This window comes from Dendrobium catenatum, unplaced genomic scaffold, assembly GCF_001605985.2.
Source record: "Dendrobium catenatum unplaced genomic scaffold, ASM160598v2 original_scaffold_61322, whole genome shotgun sequence".
Classification (NCBI taxonomy): Eukaryota; Viridiplantae; Streptophyta; class Magnoliopsida; order Asparagales; family Orchidaceae; genus Dendrobium; species Dendrobium catenatum.
Window position 1 is genome coordinate 1,237,049 of NW_021379772.1, and position 22,101 is coordinate 1,259,149.

At 32.3% G+C, this 22,101-nt stretch overlaps 1 protein-coding gene across 2 annotated transcripts in view; it reads left to right on the forward strand.

Moving 5' to 3' along the window:
* The first annotated feature begins 12,239 nt into the window (after positions 1–12,239).
* LOC110112941 (TOM1-like protein 6) overlaps positions 12,240–22,101 on the forward strand; it is a 29,807-nt gene continuing 19,945 nt past the window's right edge. The window contains exons 1-2 of one of the 2 annotated variants that reach the window (XM_020845338.2): positions 12,240–12,415; positions 12,516–12,670. In XM_020845338.2, the coding sequence (XP_020700997.1) occupies positions 12,540–12,670 (131 nt within the window). In that variant the 5' untranslated portion in view covers positions 12,240–12,415; positions 12,516–12,539. Of the gene's footprint in view, positions 12,416–12,515; positions 12,671–22,101 lie in introns of those variants that run through there. The other variant, XM_020845339.2, reaches the window with a different exon arrangement.

Sequence of the window (22,101 nt, forward strand, 5' to 3'; positions counted from 1 at the left end):
CATTTAGATCTTTGGATAGCCATTTTCCTAAATTAGCTTGATCAAAGACAATTTGACGATGGCCTTGACTTCACTACATGAGCTCAAAAATTTATTGGAACCCTTGGATCACATGTTTTTAGCCATAGATTATCTATATCTAGTTAAACCTAAGTTGAACCCATGATTAACCATTTTGATCCTTTGTTATGGGTGTCAAAATGGGTTTTCGAGTCTGATTTGGGTAAAACCCGAAATTGAATTGGGTCCAAATAGGTTGACCCAAACCTGATCCAGTTTTAAAAATGGCTCAAAATTTCATATATGGACCCGAACTGCGTAAGTTATTGGGTTGACTAGACCCGACCCGTGAACTGGGCTACGTGCAAAGAGCGGGTCCACCTCGTTGGATTGTGTATGTGCATCTATGAGGATAATGGAGGATAGCGGAGGGCCGGAGGCCCGAGAGCTTGTGGCGTGGACGCACACGGTCGCAGGATCGCCGGTGCGAACTAAGGAGGGCGAAGTTCGGACGAGCAGGCGCGGGAAGCCCTCAGCGGGAACGTCGGCTTGGGCCAGATCAATCACCAATTCCGAACGTTAAAGTGACGAAGTTTGAAAGGACAGTGCAAACTACGAAAGCCAAACGGAAGGATGGACGGTGCCAACTACGAACACTAAAAGGAAGGACACATGATGCGAACGTCTGATCGGGCTGGATCTAGCCATGCCGGTGCAAATGCGAGATAGCAGAGTCCACATGCTATATGGCAGAGTCTGGACGCTGGATGGAGCTAGCGAGCGTTGTCTCGAGCTGTAAAGGGCGGGTCATTTCGAGTTGATCATGGATTTCTGGGTCAACCCGACCTGGTTTATAAATGGGTTGGAATATTCTAGAACCCAAATCCAATCCGTATGGCAAATGGGTTGACCTGAACCTAAAATTTTTGGGGATCGAGTCCGAGACGGGTTTCTAGTCGGGTCAAATATTGACACCCTTGTCCTTTTTGAGTCATACACCTAGCTGACTTTTCCTAGGTCAACATAGTCTTTAAACCCACGTCTTAAGGCTTCCTTATAAAGCTATATAGCACTTGGACAAATCCATTTTGTTGGCTAACCCCAACTCGACCCAAGACAAACCAAATTGTGCCATGGTTAACCAATTGACCTAATTCAATTAACCTAGGTTAACCTAAGTCTTATAATAGACTATAGTAGACCCGATAACTCAATTAAATTCACTAGGTTAGGCGCATAGGTTCCTTTTTAGTGATTTGATCTAGAATAGCCTAAGCTATACCCAACCATGAGCCTATGCAAACCCTTAAACTCAATTGAAACATTTTGCATAAATCAACCGAATTGGCCTCGACCAAAGTCAATTAGACCCATCATAGATTTGGACCTAGATCTTAGGAGCGTATTGGGTTGCCTAAAGCCTAGCCTAAATTTGCTCATTTGTACATAAGTGCCATTGAGCTTAATTGGTCTAATATATGATTAACCACACTCAATTGAGCATGTGATCTACTTTATCTAGCTTTCCTAAAACACTTAGACCCATCCCAAGTTGCCTCAACCTAGCTAAACCCCAACCCATATAGGAATTTGTTGTCCAATTAAGGAAATAAGGACCCAAAGCATCCTATGCTAAACACTTCTTAAACTCTTATGGAATTGTTTTTGCTGTGAAAACCAGAGCTATAAGGGGCCTCTTATGTTGAGAAATTTCTATATGTGAGTCTATATATTTAAATATAAAAATGAAGTATTATACATTAGAAGTTACTTAAAATTGAATCAATTAAATTCATGATCTATTTAAGAATTAAATTATTTTTTGGCTTATGTCAAATATTTATTTTATTTTAAAGATGGGTTGAAAAAAATAAATACACTTAAAAAGTATAAAATGGTCGTAATCTCCAGTTTAAGTGGCATATCTCTCATTTCCCATCTTGAGTGAATGGAATAAGTCTCTCACTCTCTTTGAGAACATTGCTTCAAACATGGAAGATCGAAAATCTCAATGATACATTTCAATTGATTCAGGTACACTTCCTATAATTTTCTTGATGATTTGACATATACTTTGTAGGCGATGAATTTATTCTTTCATCTCCATTGAATCCTACAAGATGAAACGATAAGTTCATCTCCATTGAATCCTACAAGTGATATCAGAGCCCGATCATATTAGATCAACGAGAAATAATTCTCTCTAACCATTTTGTTGATTATTTGAGTTTTACGGTCAAATGAAATCATCATTTGAAAACTGTTTTGGTTTGAAAATTTTTGTTTTCAAATGGAAAAACATTAAAAAAAAAATTCCTTTGTGAGTTACTCTCTGGTTTTAAAGAGAAGGAAAAACCCATGAATAAAACAAATAACTGCAAGTGTACTTTTACTGTTTTCTTTAAAAAGAAATAAATAATTAATGATCTTTTCATATTATGAATGACTTACAGTACTTTAATCATTATAAATTTTATTATATCTTTATTTCCTACATCTGATCATCTTCTCTGTAAAGTATTTGTTTACTATGTGATTTAGTTCCATTTGATTACCTTTCCCAAGATGTATGGGTTTTTGGTTACATGTAAATTACATTTAAATAATTCCGTATTTTTGAGACATTTAGGTCAATTAAGACAGATTCACACACACACACCTTCCCTATCATCGTTTCCTCTCTCTTCAATGCTAAAGATTTATTTAAATCTATGCGGAAAATAATCGTCCTAAAGGATTTTTTTTTTTTACTAGAATATAGATATATAGTAATAAATATGCGATAATTTTAGGATTATTTATACATATAATAAGTTTGTCCAAAGAAAAGTTTATTATTGGCAAAAAATTTATCAATATTTATTAACTATATTTTTAAAGTTGTCATTTACAAATTATAATTTTTGTCCAATGACTAATGTTGTATTAGGTATCTTAAAAAGAGCTCACCTTACAGTCACACACACATGACATACACAAGACTCAAATCCAAGACCTCTTAGTTGGTAGCCTAAGTTCCCAACCAATATACCAAAGTGAGCAGTGTCAAAATGAACATATGAAAATGCAATCAAGACCTATTTACCTTTATTATTTATTACGAAAATCCTTCCATATTTACTTCAGCATTGATTAGGAAAGTTTTTATTGGCTTTAATTAAGAGATCAAATTATGCCATCAATTAGGATATTTAATTATGATATTGATTAGAGCATTGATTAGGTTTTCATTTTTAATTTTCATTTCAAATCTATATATGGAGGTTGAGGGCCACTGTAACTGAGAGCAAGAGAGCCAATTGTAATACTGTTTCTCCACGTACAATATAGCGAAATCATCTACTCCCCAGGAACGTAGGCAATTCTTCGCCAAACCACTTAAATGACATCGTGTTCATTGGGTTTGGTTGAGTGATTTGTGTTATTTTCTGGTGTTATTTGCACAACATTATCATGAGAAGAAATTCATTATATGCCAAATTGACATATGAAAATGCTATCAAGACATGTTGGATATTACAAATTAATTTTTTGGTTGAATTGCTTTGCAAAATTTTTTTATTTCTTATTTTACATTATCATGAACTTTATTTGCTACTATTTTTGTTGGATCTAAAACTATATTTAGAAGCTTTTTGTTGATTTTTTTTATTTGCTACTATTTCGATTTTATTTGGACCATTATTATTAAGCCTCTCATTAGTTCTCTGCATCATAGATAATATCTTATAAGCTTTATGTTATTTCTCATTACCTCAATTGGGCTATAATTATGATATTTATAAATAACTTAAATTGATATGATTTTTTGCATCAATATTTTGTATCTATTATTTTTATGTAACTATAATTTTGATCTTCATGATTTTTTTTTTCAAGTGGCTTTTTATAAATATGTATTTTTCATTTCATAGAACTGCACATCCGGAATATTTTGAAATATATTCTCATTTATAAAAATTGAAGCCTACTTTCAATTCCCTACTTATTAAAAAATAATTTTGTAATATATTCGCATTTGTAATATGTATCTCCTGCCAGAATACCAAGATCTTCCCGGGGTGATGGCTACTAACACACACAATTTTTCAAAAACTTCGATTGTGTTTCCTAGTCAAACCCTAACTCATGCCTCTTTAGATGACCATCTTTGTGGGACCAGGGCTCATGGGTGATGGCAGGACTTGATATGATGGGTTCGATGGAGTTTTGGACATCAAAGTAAATCTATTTGTTTCAATTGGTTCAATTGTGAACTGGTCAGAAGGTCAATTCGATTCAGCTTGAAAACCAACTGTGCATCAAACTGGCCAGAACTTCTATATGAGCTCCTATCATGAGTAAAAGTAAAATGTTATATAAACTATACAAAGCAAAACATAACAAATGATGTTGGACTAAATCATACAAAACAAAAAAGCTACTTTTAGTTTCATTATACACTATACAACACTTCTATTTTTTAAACATTTTTTTAATTAATTTCTATTATATGAATATATTTATTTTTTTTAGTTGTTTTTTTATATTAATATTATTATTTATTACATCATTTGATTCAACCGATCGAAATGATTGAATTGTAAATCACTCATTCTTCCTATTCTTTGTCTAGTCTGATTTTCACAGGCTTGACTTTGACTTTTTATTCAGATCTTACCATCACCCACGGGCTCTGGTCCCACAATGGTGGTCATCTAATCAGGGTTAGCTTAACCAAACGGGCCAAAAAAAAAGAATAAAAAAAAAAATAGGCATGGGTTAGGGTTTGACTAGGAAACGCAATCGAACTACACTGTTATTAATTATGAATATTTTTTTCAATTAATATTTCTTTAATTTTTGTCAAGTTAAATAACATTCTAATACTTAATGGCTCTAATTTTAAGAAATGAAAATAGCATATTACTATTATTCTTAGGGTATGGATCTAGACTATTTGATATAGACAGAATATATATGCACCCTCCTGTCCTTATTGCAGAAAGCACTATTAAACAAAGGAAAATTTTTTTAAAAGTTGAGGGTTCAAACCGCATGAGCCTTATGATCATGAATTACTATATTATATTTATCATATGGGTTGTAATGTATGAGGAAAATGCTAAGAAGTTTCTAAGCCAAATAACATACCATTTCGTAGGTTCTAAAAAGGTAAAAAAAAATTACTATTCTTAGTAAACTTGTTTCAATGTTGCATAAAGGCAAAGGGAATATAAATGAGTATATTATGAAAATATCTAATCTTGTTACAAGACTAAAAGTACTAAAGTTAGAATTATCTGATGACATTCTTATGCATCTAGTCTTAATCACTCTTCCTGCATAATTCCATATTTTTAAGATAAGTTACAATACTTAAAAGAAAATATGGACTTTCAATGAGCTCATTATTCAATGTGTGTAAGAGAAAGAAATATTAAAATAAGAAAAGATAAAAAATTCTCACTTAGCTTCTTATTCTCATGACATTTCTACAAAAAAATAAAATAAATTATACAGTTAAAGGAGCTGCATATAAAGGTATTTCTCAACCTAAAGTGCAACAAAAGTAAGATCTACTTATTACTTGTTTCTTCTACAAGAAGATCGGTCATGTAAAGATGAATTGTCCAAAATATGCTAATATCTAGCTCATCAAAAAGGATAAACTTTTAAATCTTATTTGTTCTAAAATTAATTTGACATTAGTACCAAATCATACTTAGTGGATAGATATAGGTGCAACTACTCACATTAATATGACAATGCATGGTCGTTTAAGAAGCCGAGTGCGAACTAGTGTTGAAAGATTCATTTATGTGGGGAATGGCAACAAAGCTTTTATTAAAGTTATAGGCTTATATAAATTATACTTAAAATCTGGTTGTACTTTAGATTTGGGTGAGACTTTTTATGTATCATCATTCAAATATAGTCTTATTTCTATTTCATGTTTGGGCAAATCTAGTTACTCTTGTTCATTTGAAAATGAAAAATTCAATCTCTTTCAATGTTTAAAAATATTGGTACATGTTCTTTAATTGATAATCTATATAAATTGGATATTTCTACCTCACAGATAAATAAAACATTACATATAAATAATTTTGGTACAAAGAGAAACTTTCCTTATGAGAATTCCTTTATATTATGGAAAAGACGTTTATGATATATTTTTAAACAAAGAATTAAAAAACTTGTGTTATATGGATTTCTTGATTCCCTTAATTATATTGATTTAAAAATTTTTATTGAAAGTAAGGAAAAATAAATAAATATTAAGAAAATAGGTGTCAAAAGAAGTTTAAATATTTTGGAATTAATAAGTACTGATATTTGTGCCTCATTCCCTACAACTTCATAGAATAGTCAATAATATTTTATTATTTTCATATACAATTATTCTCATTATAGGTACTTATACTTAATACAAAAAATTAGAATATATGGATGTATTTAAGATCTTCAAAGTTGAAGTTGAAAATTAACTTGGTAAGAAGATTAAAGGTGTCATCAAATCTGATTGTGATGGTGAATGCTATGGTGGATATAATGAATCAGGTGAATAACATCCATACCCTTTTATAAATATTTAGCATAATGTGGCATCCTTCCACAATACACTATGTCAGGGACTCCAAGTCAAAATGGCGTAGCTGGGAGACGATTCAGAATCTTAAAAGATATATTTATAAGCATAATTAGTCATTCTTCTATACCAGAATCACTTTGGGAAGAAGCCTTAAAGACTGCAATTTACATTCTTAATAGAGTTCTAAGCAAAGTAGTAGCTAAAATCCCATATAAGTTATGAATTGAAAAGAAGCTTAGTTTAGGCATTTTTATGTCTAGGGATATCCAGCTGAGGCTAGGCCTGTAATTAACATTTAAAGCTTTTCTTTTAGAATCTTTATTTAATTAAAATTAATTAAATAACATAAGAAAATAATAATTAAAATTAATTAAAAACATATAAAAATAAAAATTATTCCTTCATTCAAAGTCATCAACATGTGGCAAGATCGGCTAAGTATTTATAAAGAGTTCGAGACAAGGCTCACAGCATGGAGAGCCTTCGATGGGACCGAAGGGTAAGAGGACTTTGAAGATGAGAGCTTGCCAATTAATGACATTCAACCCCATTTTAAATATTTCAACTTCAAAAAATAAGTGTGTGGATACAAGAGGTTAGCTATTAGAAATAAGGGTAATTTTTAAAATAAATATCATTAAAGAATTAATTAACTATTAATCACCAAATAAATAAATTTAAACTAGGCAAGTCGCCCAATGAATGAGCGACTTGCTCAAGTTAAAATCTTTAAGAAAACATTTCAGGAGGAGAAAATAAAATAGAAAGAAAATATTTTAGAAGAGAAATAAATAGAAATAAACTAAAAGTAGAGAAAAATAAAGAATGAGAGATAAATACAGAATTCCAAAACGATCTTTTTTTTATTCACGTGTCTTTAGAGATGAGTACATCAATTTTTTTTATTTTTTATTAAAATTTTAAAATGCAAATGTTTTTTCTTATTTAAAAAAAAAAATTAAATAAAATATTTTTATGAGTTAATATGTATTAAAAATTCACAATTTAATTTTCATAATCATTTAAAAATAATCCTTTTTTTTATTTTTTGTTCATGATACAGTATTATTATTATAAATTTTCTTGTTTTAAGGAAATAAATTTATATAATATTTATCTTATTTTTCATTAATCAATTTAATGATTTTTTTTAAAATTAGATATTTTTTTAAAAAAATCACGTTACTTCTATATTTAATGAAAAAATATACGCAGTTTTTATTTATATTTATAAAAATTAAGTTACTCTCTAAATTTAATGAAAGTGTAAAATAAATATTTATTAAAATATCATTTCTTTGTAACAAAGATAAATTTAAAATAAGATAAATTATTAGAATAAAAATTATAAAAAATGTATTTTAATTGATATGATAATTTAATTTTAAATTTTTTTGGCACCTAATAATCTCATTAAATTTTTCATTCTAAATTATTTATTAAAAATAGAAAAAAAATTTACATTTAAATTTTAATAAAAAATCTGATATACCACTTCCCAGAACAACATGAAATTTTTTTTTGGATTTTTTTATTTATATCTCATACTTTATTTCTCTATTTTTAATTTATTTCTCTCTCTAACTTTCTCTCCCCTAAAATCTTTTTTTAATATATTTTATAACTTGAGCAAGTCGCAGTTCATTGGGCGACTTTGCCTAGTTCTAAATGTAATTTTTTTTGTTGGTTTAATAAATAATTAAATTTTTAATGATAATTATTTTAAAAATTTACCCTAGAACTAATTTCATCCAAAATGAACTTCTATGTTTTTCAAGATGATATATAATGAGGATTTTTTCAATTGTGTGCATTATGAGTCATATAGGGGTGTCAATATTTGACACGACTCAAAATTTCGACCCAACCCTAACCCAGAAATTTTGGGTTTGAGTTGACCCGAACCCGAATCAGGTTGGGTTATGGTTTTCGACTTGTTTCAAAAATTGGGTTAGTTTTGTGTTGACCCATAAACCCAAAAATGACCCAGAATTTCCCATTTGCCCGCGTAGCCTGCCCCACTACCCATGTCCCATTAGCCATTGAGCCGCTACTGCGTAACCTGCCCCGCTACCTCGCATGTCGACTTTCACGTCGTGTTTAGCGTCTGCCAATGCCCGCGATGCTGCTGCCCTCAATCCTGCTGCCTGCGAGCCACTAACGTTATCACATCTGCTGCACATTGCCACTACCGTTTGTCGCCGCTGCCCGTGATGCCATGTCACATCTCCTACCGCTATTATCGTTGTTGCCACTACCGGATGTTGAAGTTACGTGATTTCTGCCTATGTCAATTAACCCGAAGCGTAGTTATGGGATTTGACTTACGGGCCGGGTCGGGTTTACCGAAATTCAAAGCGAGTCAGATTCGGGTCCAAAAAATTGGCCCGTTTGCAAAAATATGTTGGGTTTGGGTTGACCCGAATAGTGTCAGGTCAGTTTCAGGTTCAACCCGAACCTAACCCGTGGCCCAAAAATGACACCCCTATATAAAATCATATTTTCCTACTTAAATTTTTATGAAAGTCCATAGGGCATCAAAAGGGAAACCTTGTCTTTCTCTCATGTTATACCCTATCTTAATTCGTCCTAGTTATCAAGATTATCAAATGCAAGATGAGTGTCCACATTAGCAATCTATATATGTGTTCTAATCCTTTTAACCATCATACGATTGTCCCCCACAACAACATGCATGCATGCTAGTGTTTTCATTTTTTTTATTACCATTGATTATGTATTAAAATGTTCTTTAATCATAGGAGTTATAATTATTTCTATACCTATAAATATATACATATTTATCTCTAACTTGAAATAAGATTCAATGTCCCACCCTTACTTTTGCATGGTATCAGAAATGTACTTATTGTGATAAAAATGAGTGAAATGACTAATAAGCTTATCAATTGGTCAACAATAATCATTACTAGCTTATCTTATGTTGTTATGTGTTGGCCTAATCATTGTGTGTCTTAGGACACTCAAACTTATTAGTAGCCATTTAGTTTGCCTTTTTTTATATATGAATGAAATTATATGCTTTAGTTATGATTGAACTCCAAGTCAAAAGTTAACTTGCTATTTAAGAAACTTTATAACGATATTATCATACAATATATGTCCTAATATAAGTATTATGAAGTGATAGTGCTAGGGAATACCATAGTTATGAAATTCAACATTTTTTCGGCTCTCATGATGTTGATGGAATCGCAGATATCCATGTTCATCGTCCAGTCCGGAATCATCAAAAGATGGCTCGTTGCTTTCTCAACTCTTACTGTCGATCGCCGACGACGGCGTCGACATCAAAGATGGCACCATATTAGCTCCTCCTGGTTTCCAAAACTAAAAAGATGTAAATTGATTAGTAGTAGAAGAAGAAGCGGCAGCAGCAAAGAGTACGAGATTTTGAGGAAGACAGAGAGAAAAAGAGGGAACTCTTCTTACCAGAAATATGGTTGGAGCAAACTATTAGCTTCTCCAACTCCAACTCCAAAGAGGTTTGACAGGAATTAGACAAAAGCCGAGTCAAATTTTCATTGTGCCCTTTGTTGTGTTTCTATAAAAGCAATTTTAGACAAAATATAACAAAACAAAACCTTCAATCCGAAAATTTCTCAAATTTCAAGTAAGATTTAAGTTTCATTTGGGACAACTTTCTTAATATTTCTTAAAGTAAATTTTTAATATAAAATTTTAATTTTTGTACTAAAAAGCTTATTTAAGAAGCAATAAGAAAGGCGTCCCAAACGAAGCCTTAAAATTTGGTTTCAAATTCATCATAAAAATTTCAATTTTGATAATTTAGACATTATTTGTAACAGTTTTAATATTTTTAAAGCAATTTTTTAATACAAAAATTTCTACTTAGTTTGAGGCAACATAAATTTAAGGACTAAAATTCATCACATAAATCATATAGGAATATTCTTTCATAATTTTTAATCTTAAAATTTAATGATAAATTGTCAATTTGAAGCCCTGATAGATGAGCACGATCAACATAATTAACACGTGAAAAAAAGATAATTGCTCATTGAATATTAAGAGAAAGATATAAATAAATTAGAAAGAGAAAAAAAACTTTAAAAATAAGCGAACCAGAAAATATCTCCATAACAAAATATCTCATTTTCTTAATATATCGTATATCTCTTTCATTAGACATAAAATATATCAACATTTGCTCATTCGCGCATAGGTGGCAATGCTATTATTTTGTAGAAATCTATGCTTTGCCGATCATTCCAAAAAAAATTATTACTTAATCCCAAAATATTCACTTAATTACTTCGCTGATATATAATTAAATGACTAAGCTCTAAACGGTCCTATACGGGTGTCAATTATTGACACGACCCGACAACCCGACTGGGTTAGGGTCGACCCGTTTAACAAACGGGTCGAATTCGAGTTCCAATTTTCGACCCACTTAAAAACGGACCGGGCCTGGGTCAACCTGGTAACCCGAAATTGACCCGAAATGACCCGCATACGCCTCTGCTCGTTTTAATTTTTCCCGCGTGGGAGGGAATCGAGGGACCAGACGTCCTGTCACATTGTTGCCTGACAATCATTCCGCGTCGCCTGGCAAGCTATTCGCATCTTTGAGGGATTGGACCGCGTCAGGCGTCAGGCCAACCATCTGGCTCGTCTCCACATGACCTTTGGCCCCTTGCGCGCCTGCACCGACGTCAATCCCATACTGCTAGGGTTGCAAGCGAACCAAATGTTCGACGAGCTACTCGTTGTTCGGTTCGATTAAAGCTCGTTTGCGATCGTTTAATTAACTAAACAAACAAACTTGAATAATATTTTAAATACTCGATTCCTAAATAAACAAACTTGAACACTAATGCGTTCGGCTCATTTATGTTCGTGAACAACATCATTTGAAGTTCGTGAACAAGCTTGACATTAAGCTCGATAAAAACTCAATTCGTGTTCGATTTTGAACTCGTGAATAAGCTCGATAAAAATAATTAATATTTGACTATAGAATTAATAAATATAAATAATCATTATCTTTGTTACATAGACAATTGTTTTTAATATAAATGCGTTTGTTCATAGATATGTTCATGAACGTGTTTGTTTGATAGTTAAAAAAATTCATTAAATATGTTTGCGAACAAGCTTGATAAACACTAAACGAACGAACATGAACTGAACATGAACCAATGAACCAAACATGAACACAAATGCTAAAAGCTCGAACAAACATGAACCAAACATGAACAAGCTGGTATTAAATGAACACAAACATGAACACTCACATACTCGGCTCGGCTCGGTTCGTTTGCAGCCCTACATACTGCCATATGCGAGGACCTCATCGGCACCAGCACCGCTTGAGCGTCGTCGCCTGGCCAGTGGCCAGCCTGCCGTTGGTTGAGACCCGCTTCGCTGAGCCTCAGATGGCAAATCGGCGAACCGCGCGTGATTTCTTGCTCGCGGGTCGGGTCAGGTCAACCCAGTAACCCGAACGGGTCAGGTCCGGGTTGACAAACCTAACCCGTTTACAAAACCGGGCTGGGTTAGTGTCAACCCGTTTGTGACCGGGTCAAGTCGGATTCGACCCAAACTCGACCTATTAATCCGAATTAACACCCCCACGGATCCTATAATAGGACAGATATAGATATAGTCAGCCGCCCGTTCTTCAACATGGCTGCAAGCCGCAAGGCTGACGATGCCCTCGGGGTAAAGACGACTCCTTTCTTCAAATTAAAAAGAAAGACGGCACCTTTGACTCGGCTTTTGTCTGATTCTTCTGTCAAACCTCTTTGGAGTTGGAGTTGGAGAAGCTAATAGTTTGCCCCAACTATATTTCTGGTAAGAAGAGTTCCCCTCTCTCTCTCTCTGTCTTTCTCAAAATCTCGTACTCTTTGCTGCTGCTTCTTCTTCTACTACTAATCAGTTTACCTCTTTTTAGTTTTGGAAACCAGGAGGAGCTAATATGGTGCCGTCTTTGATGTCGACGCCATCGTCGGCGACGGTAAGAGTTGAGAAAGCGACGAGCCACCTTTTGATGATTCCGGACTGGACGATGAACATGGATATCTGCGATGCCATCAACACCGATCCCTTGTGAGCATGAATTTTATGGTTCGATGGGTTTTATGCGTGACGGGATTGGGATTCTTGATTGATTTTAGGGTTTCTGCTTTTTGCCCTTTTTACTTTCTGGATCAATCCGATACTAGTTTTCAATTCTATGATTTGAAACAAAAACATAAAACTGCTTCTTCTGAGATGTTATAATTGTTAGTTGTTATTATTCCATAGTTCATACGGAAGTTAAGGGAATATTTGTTACCATTTTATTTTATTTAGTTTGCTTTAGTTTTGTCTTTATTTTTATAAAATAAAATAAAGGATGATTGATATATTATGAGAAGATAGAAACACAATTTATTATTTATGTATGGGTAGAAATTTGAAATTTTTTGTTCATATTATACACTTCTTAAATAATCATACGAATTTTAATTATTTCCAAATGATTATGTCATTAGATAATAGTTAAGCAAGATAAATTGTAATAGGAAAATATGAAACAATAGTAACATCAATTTAATTCTACTAAATTTCAATGGTCAACCTAATGACTCTTTCATTATTATTATTTATATTTCTTAGAATAACATTAGCTTTGATACCGCTTTTGTTAAGACCCGATCTGAGAATTTGGGATGCCAAATTGGGAATAATATTCAGACAATAAATTTAATTATTTCAATAATAACTAAAAAGATCAAATAAAACAACATCTAAGATTTTGAAAAGAGTAATTAATCATCCATTCTAAGTTTTGAATATGTATAATAAATTCATATCTATTTTTCATTAGATCACCTTCGTCTATACACAAAACCTTCTTTGTCTAACATTTACTCAATCTGAGTTTTACTTCATTTAATGGGTTGAGTTTTCATCATCAAACTTAGTGATTAATTATAGTCCTATAATATAGTAATAATAACTAAAATATATATGTGAGTTGTCCTAATTAATCATTAAAATTTTCATTTAATTGAAAGTAAACATGAGCAGTAATAATCATCATTTTTCATTAAATATTCGTTATTATTGCAAGTATCAAATTTTAACATTTTATAAGTCATTTATTTTAGAAACACTGTCTAATGTTGCATCGATGGATGGTACATTGTTTCCCTGACTAATGCCATATGATGATGAATTCCTATAGGGGTATAAACAAGTCAAGCCAAGTTTGAATCACCTCTAGCTTAAGCTTGAGCTTGATTAATTAATTAAGTTCGGGCTTGAGCTTCAGCTTACTAAATTTTTTAATATTATTTTGAAGACTAAAAAGATGTCAGATGAGTGGAGAATGAGTGTGTTAGTTTCTAGTTTTAAGAATAAAGGTGATGCACAAGATTGTGTGAATTATAGAGGAATTAAGTTAATTTGTCATACTTTAAAATTATAGGAGAGAGTTATAGAGCATAGGTTGCGGTGTGATAATAATGTTTCTCAAAATCAATTTGGATTCATGCTATGTAGTTTTACTATGGAAGCTATACATTTATTGAGAGGTTTCACGTAGAAGTATAGAGAGAATAAGTAGAATCTACATATGATATTTATTGATTTAGATAAAGCATATGAAAAAGTTCCAAGAGAAGTGCTATGTAGAGTTCTGGAAAAGAAACAGGTTAATAATGTTTATATTCAGCTCATTAAGGATATGTACGCAGGAGTTGTTATTTGTGTTTAAACACAAGTTGGTTTGACCAAGTATTTTCCTATTTCAGTTGGATTATGTCAAGTATGTTCCTTAAGCCCATATCTTTTTGCTTTAGTCATGGATTTTCTCACTAGACATTCGCAAGAGGTTGTACCTTGGTGTATGCTTTTTGGTGATGATATTCTTCTTGTTGATAAGACAGGAGAGGGAGTTGAAGGTAAACTTGAATTATGGAGGTCCACCTTAGAGTATAAAGGTTTTCGTTTTAGTAGATCTAAAATTGAATATATTGAGTATAATTTTAGTAATAATAGATCTAGTAGGGGGATTGTGAATTTAGGCAATCAAGCCATTAATAAGAGTACATGTTTTAGATATCTTGGGTCTATTGTTTAGAGTGATGGTGAAATAGATGGGGATATTATTAGTAGAATTCAAGTTGGATGGTTGAATTGGAGGAATGCATCGAGCTTGTTGTGTGATAGAAAAGTCCTACTCAAACTTAGGGAAATTCTATAAGATTGTGGTGAGACCTGCAATGCTTTATGGTGCAAAATGTTGGCCATTAAAATAGATGCATAATATTAAGTTAAGTGTTGTAGAGTTAAGGATGCTCAGGCGGATGAGTGGTTTTACTCTTGGAGACTGGATATGAAATGAGCATATACGTGAAAAGGTTGTAGTAGCTCTAGTGGAAGATAAGATTAGAAAGAGAGGAATCGCTTGAGATGGTTTGGTCACATAAAACGGCGACCTTTCGATGAACTGGTTAGGAAAGTATATGATTTAGATTTGACTTATGTTAAGAAAGAGAGAGGTAGATGTAAAAAGTCTTGGTTAGAAAATATTAGAAATGACATTTCTTTATTAGATTTAAATGAGAATTTGACTCTTAATAGGACATAATGGAGAAAAAAGGATTCATGTAGCCGACCCCAAATAGAGGATAAAGGTTTGATATTGTTGTTGGTGTTGTTGTTGGGCTTGAGCTCCAGCTTAAATCTATGAGTTTGAGTCAGCTCTTTTATAATGAAAGAGAGAAAATTATTATGATTCAAATAATTTTTAGAATAAAAATATAAAAGAATGAGAAATTAGATAAATAATAAAGAATCACTTGATATAAGAAAGCGAGATATAATTTTCAAATATTTATAATAGCTTTATACTTGAACTCTTAAAGTCTAATATATTTTTTAGTGTATTTTATAATAATATTTTTAAGCAAGCTGACTCGCTAGCGAACAAGTTAAGGCAGGCTCAAGCTTAGCTAGCTAGCTCATCAAGCTAAGCCCACGAGTCATTTATCAAGCTGAGCTCGAGCCAACTCAAGAGTCGACTTGACTCACTTTAATGTTTTGTTAAGTTCTTCCTTAGTGCACAGCTTAAACATGAGGTACATGATTAAGCCAAATCACGGAACTAATTTAAAAAGATATTTACATTATATTTTCCAATTAAATTTTCAATAACATATTTAACACTCAGTATAAATTTCCCGAGAATGCACTTACTTGCTTTCAATATTTTCACCTCGATTATACCTCTCAATTCTTTCATTGTCTAAAATAATATTAACAATGTTAAACAATATTAAAAAATGACATCGGAGATATCGAATATTATCAATGGCAATGCGAAAGCATTAAATGTTGGCAAACAACATCAAACTCATCGAACATCATCAATGATAACATTGAATGCATCTAATTATCAAGTCATATGTTTAATTGCATTTTATATTATATTTTATTAAAAGAGCTGAATAATTAGATAAATTTCATTGATTATTTCTAATTACTCTCCCTCATCTAATTGCAATCACACAAATCAAACCATCTTTTTTTTCTTCTCTATTGAAAATAATCACACAAATTAACTAAATCAAATCAAAATCATAAACCCCTTCTTTTCTACTGCAAAAAGTAGATTCACTTACTCTATTTCTCTCTCTGTCTCAAACTCCCTTGAACCAGATTGCACAATTCTTATTTTTCTTTTTCGATTTTGACTTCAGCAACCATAGTTTAAAATTGCGTAATAAGAGGCGTGCCTCTGCGCAATTCAGACCAAAAATGCCTCATTGCCTAAGCAATTTTGGTGTTTGCTGAGGCTTACGCCTCAAGCTTAGTGAGGCGCGCCTCAATTGCGCAATTGTGCAATTTATGTTGAGGCGTGCGCCTCATAGAAAGGGTCCCACTCACTTAACATAAAAATGAATTTTGTCTCTCTCTTCTACCTGTCCAAGCCAAACCGCAAGCTCCCGAACCCGCAAGCCTTCGTTCCCGATCCCGCAAGCTTCCAAAGCTGGCTATCCCGCACATCTCTGCCGGCGTCCCCGCTCACCGGTGAGTTCCTTATTTCCGGCCGCCCCTCTACATCACTTCTTGAAGAGTTCTTAGAGTTTTTTTTAAGTTTAGGGTATGATTTTTCTACTTATAGGAAAGTTAAGGTTTTAAATTTTTTTGAGTTTTTTTTTTTTTTTTTTTTTTTTTTTTTTTTTGGAAATTTTTTTTTTTTTTTTTGCTTTTTTCTTTTAGGAAATATAGTTAAGGGCAAGGAAAAGTGTAATACGTCATTGCGGAGGGACTCGTCTTGGAAATACAGTGTACAAGTTGACATAAACGGCGGTGAGAAGACTTATGTGTATTTAAAATGCAATTTTTGCGAAAAAGTGGTAAAGGGCGGAGTTATCCGCGTGAAGGAACACTTATCGTGCTCTCATAAAAACGTAGCACCATAGGCAAATGTGCCGGACAAGGTGAATGATGAAATTATTGCTTACATGAAGAAAAGTACCACGACAAAACACTTACAACATGAGCAATTTGATGAAAGGGTCGAACATGGTGCTTACTTCGGGAGCGAAAGTGGAAAGGGCTCTTCCTCCACTATACATAATAGAGAGTGGAAATTGCTCTTTCAATATGCCTCACTTATTCTTCTTCTGGGTGTGAGCGAAACTGGAGTACATATAGTCAAGTGCAAATAAAGAGAAGAAATCGGCTTTCAACACTGAGAATGAACTCCCTTGTGTATATTATGCACAAAAAGAGGTTGAGAGATAGGAGGTTGAGGAACAAGGGGTTAAAGGATGATGAAGACACGTTGGTGTGTGATGATGTGTTATTTTATAATGAGTGATTCATAGAAGATGACTAGATGAGACAGATTTGTCATTTTCAGACCTGTAGCTAGAGGATCTAAGTGTGGATGTCTTGAGGGGCGAAGCAGATCAAGTGGGCACATCTACTAGTACCACACCACACACATCCACTAGTTTTGCAGCACAATAACCAAATAAAGGTATTCCACAACTTCTTATATGTTATTGCGTTATATTTATATCAGGTGAGCAATTAACATGATAATGATCATTCTTATTGAACGGGGAAGAGAAAAGTGAGTCACATTGAAGATGATGAAGATATAATATTCATAGATACAATTGGAGAAGAGATTTCCTTGAAGACCCATTTAGTGATGGGATATGATTGGATTTTATATGTTCTTTCTTAATTGTACTTTGGGAGTTTTGATAGATTAATATTTTGTGGTTTTGTACTTTGGGACATGATTTTATTGCATCTATTTTCTTACTTTCCACTAATTTCACATGTCATTTAGATGTTTTTATTGTATGATAGAATCTTGTTATTATTTACCTGCTAAAATCCTTAAATTATCATTTAGGAAATTCTGAGTCCGTGAGGCTTGCGCCTCACACCGCCTCGAGGCTTACGCCTCGCCTCACAGACGAAAAACACATCGAGGCTTATTTACGCAATTTTAAACCTTGTCAGCAACCAAGTAGAATGAATTCTTTTTCTTCTTCTTTGACTTCTAACACCACCAAATAGTCCTTCTTCTTCTTCTTCTTCTTCTTCTTCTTCTTCTTCTTCTCTATTCCAACTTTGTTGCTTGAGTTTCCGTAAGGAACAGAACAATAATATATTTCGTTCAATATCTTCTACTTGCTCGATTGTCACCTATTTCTTCATCTTCATCTAGCAATTGTCGCCTCTCCTTTGATTGTAGCCACACACAATCCTTATTCTTCTTCTACGTCTACATTGAATAGGAATGGAACAATCAAAACTTCTTCTCCTTCATATCTGACATATGCAGCCAAATTGAAGTCTTCGTATAGTTCCTTTTCTCTGACTGAGCTCATTAAACAAACCACTGCCTTCACCTCTGACTTCGACTACTCGCAGCGACCCTCCTCCTTCTCCTTTGTGTCAATCCAATGGCAGTCAGTTGCATCGCATAACTTCATATCTATCTCTATCTATCAAACTCACGAACTGCACGCGACCTTCTTTTTCTTCTTCTCTTCTTCTTTCCCATTCTAGAAATTGGTTTCACCCAACTTCTCTGCTTCCAATTGAAGCCACTAAACTAGGCTACACACTTGAATCACTTTTCTTTTATGTCAACCAAAGCCGTACGAGGAGAAGTGTCCTTCTGCTTATGCTCGCATGCCCTCATTTCACTAAATCTATTGCATGTAGCTAGCCCCACCTTCGCTCATTGCTTAAATAAGGGAGACAGTTTTATTGAACTGATTCAGCCAACCCTTACAGTCTCCCCTTATAAAAATGTCATCCTTAAAATTTTAATGAAATAAAATTAACTATACTTAATCAAATAAATGTGGATATTATTTTGTCATTTCTGATTCCTTCCACGTAGCATCTATTTCTATCTCATGTTTTAATAAAATTTTGACGACTGATATTTTTCAACTTCTAACTCGTTCCACTCAAAATTTCAGTATTTTTTTAGATTTCTCTACATATCTCAAATTATGTTGTATATCAATTAAATTTGACAGAATTCTATTGGATAAATCATTTATGTATTTTTGAAATATGGATACATGAAAAACATTATGTATTCCCTGTGTATGTGTTGATAGCGCTAATCTATAAATCACAATTTCAACTCTTTCAATAATATCAAATAGTCCAATGTACCGCAGGCTCAATTTCTAATCTTTCTAAACCATTGCACATCTTTCATTAGACTAAATTTAATAAATGCAAATTTATCAACTTTAAATTCAACTAGTTTTTGTTTCGCACCATAATATTTTCGTTAGCTATCTTGCACAACCTTCATTCTATTCATAATCATTCAAATCTTATTATTAGCATCATCCACTAGTTTTATACCGATTATATTTTTTTCTCCCATCTCTACCAAATAAGAAATTGTCTTGCATTTTCTTATATAAAGAGCTTTATATGGCGTCATTCTAATATTAGATTGAAAATTGTTGTAATGAACCAATTCTATTAATGATAAATGTGATCTTTAGCCTTTACCAAAATATAACATACACAATATGAGTAAATCTTAAAGAGTTTATATTATTCTCTTAAATTGTCTATCTATTTGAGGATAAAATGCAGCACTGAAGGTCAGTTTAGTTTCAAAACTTCTTGAATCTTCTTTCACAACTTGGAGGTGAATCAATCATCTCTGTCAAAAATTATAAATTTTGGTATCATATAATTTTATTAACATCTATTTTTACTAATTTCTCCACATAATCAATCTATTTAATCAGAATAAATGAGCAAACTTTATTAATCTATCTAGAATAACCTATAAAGCATCATGGCTCTGTCTTGATTTTGATAATCCAATCATAAAATTGTTAGACCGATCCAAGAATGACTCGTCCAGTCGGACCAGCTCCAGGGGTGGCCCTTGGTTTACTCCAAGCATACCAAAAAGCCGTCGGCCCCCCTTTTGGTGCCATTATTTGAATACAAAATTAAAGAGGAGGGGGCGGTTTGGAGGGAATTAAATTTGGGAGGGAATGTTTAGTAATTATAATTATATTTGTATTCTTTAAATAGATTTGAAGGGTTAGGGTTAGGTTGATCTTTGTTTTTGCTGAATTTAGGTTTTCTCTTAGGTTTGCTTGGGCTTTAGCCGCCGGGTAGGGATTGGGTAAGTCGAATCTTCCTCTTGAATTGAAGATTTATTGTATCCTATTTATTTTCTTCCACTATTCATCAATTATCAAGTTTCCCTAGTTTTTTTCCACGGGGTTTATCTCAAATTCTGCTCGATCTTTGTTGAAATTCTAAATTTCAGCCAAGCTCTTTTTTATTTCTGCGCTTGTTTCCTAACAAAAAGCTATGTAATCCCATCCCATTTCCACGCCAATATTATTAAGGGTTGCAATTGTCTAACTGGTTTTTAATGTTCAGCTTTAACCATTTGGCATGTAGTTATACTTAAATATGAATTATGTAATGATTATTTTTATTCTTGGCCTCCAAAATATTTTTTTCAACTCTTAATATATTTTATTCTAGTTGAATTATATAATCAGACAAATGTGCTTCTTGTAGAATTTCATCTCTTAAAAATTTTCAGTATTTAAATAACAGGTTCTATTATTGTCTTTCAATGATTTATCTTTATTAATTTTAGAATTTTTTAATTAACCTACTTTTATCATTTTTAGTATTTTCTTTAATTGATATTTGGAGATAATGAAATTTTTATTGTCTTTTAATGTCAACTGACCTGCCAGCTGATTCAATAAAATAAAATTTGTATATTTATAATTAACCACTTATAATTTTAATTTTTCAATATCCTTAATTAATTATTCCTGTTAAGTGTAGCTAATTTGCATTGTTGGAAAATTTTGCATTGCTAGAAAATTTTCAACTTAGTGCATTTATAAGTATATTTACCTTTTTAGAATTATGTTGTATATCTAGATTGTAATATTTAATAAGCTTTAGTCATCTTTTGTGCTAAAATTTATTTTCTTTTAATTAAATATGCATTTCATATTTTTTTTTATTTGTAAAGACTTCACACCTAATCCCATATAAATAATGCCTCCATATCTTAAGTGCAAAAAATAAAATTAAAAATAATAAAAAAAAATCTTAAGTGCGAAAACAATTGCTATCAATTCTAGAACATTGTAGGATAATTTCTTTCATAATTCTTTAATAACCATGAAGAATATGTCACTATCTTAACATATTGTATTAACACATACCCTAAGCACGATAATGAAGCATCATTGTATATTTAAAATCTTTCTATACTTGATGAAAAAGTTAATATTGGAGTAGCATCAAATAAGTCTTCAATTTTTGAAAAGCTTCCTTACATTGAATGTTACATTCATTTTTCATCGTTTTTTTATTTAACCTTTATAATGGTATATCAATCTAAGAAAATTCTTCTACCAATCAGATGCAATACTTTACATGGCCCTATAAACTTCACACCTCTGTAACTGTCAATGGCCTTGGCCAACCTAAAATAGATTTAATTTTGTTCTGATCCACTGAACTAGCATCACTGCTTATTACATGCCCAAAGAATGTTGCACTCTTTAACCAGAATTCACATTTTGAGAATTTAGCATTTAATTTATTTTCCATAGTGTTTGTGGAACTCCATGCAAATAATTTGAATAACTAACTTCATCTCTAGAATACTCTAAAATATCACTTATAAATTTCTTTACAAATACATCCAAAATTGATTTGAATATTATATTCTTTAATCCATGAAAATTGCTAGAGTATTCATCACTCCAAACAGCTTTGCCGCAAACTCATGATGGTCAGATCTTGTTCTAGATGTAGTTTTGGCTATATCTTCATCTCTAATGTGCAACTGATGATATACATACCTTAAATCAATTTTTGAGAAAACTGAAGCTTCCTCAAGCTGATCAAATAAATCATTAATTCTTTGTAATGGATATTTATTTTTAATAGAAACTTTATTCAATTTTCTTTAATAAATACATATC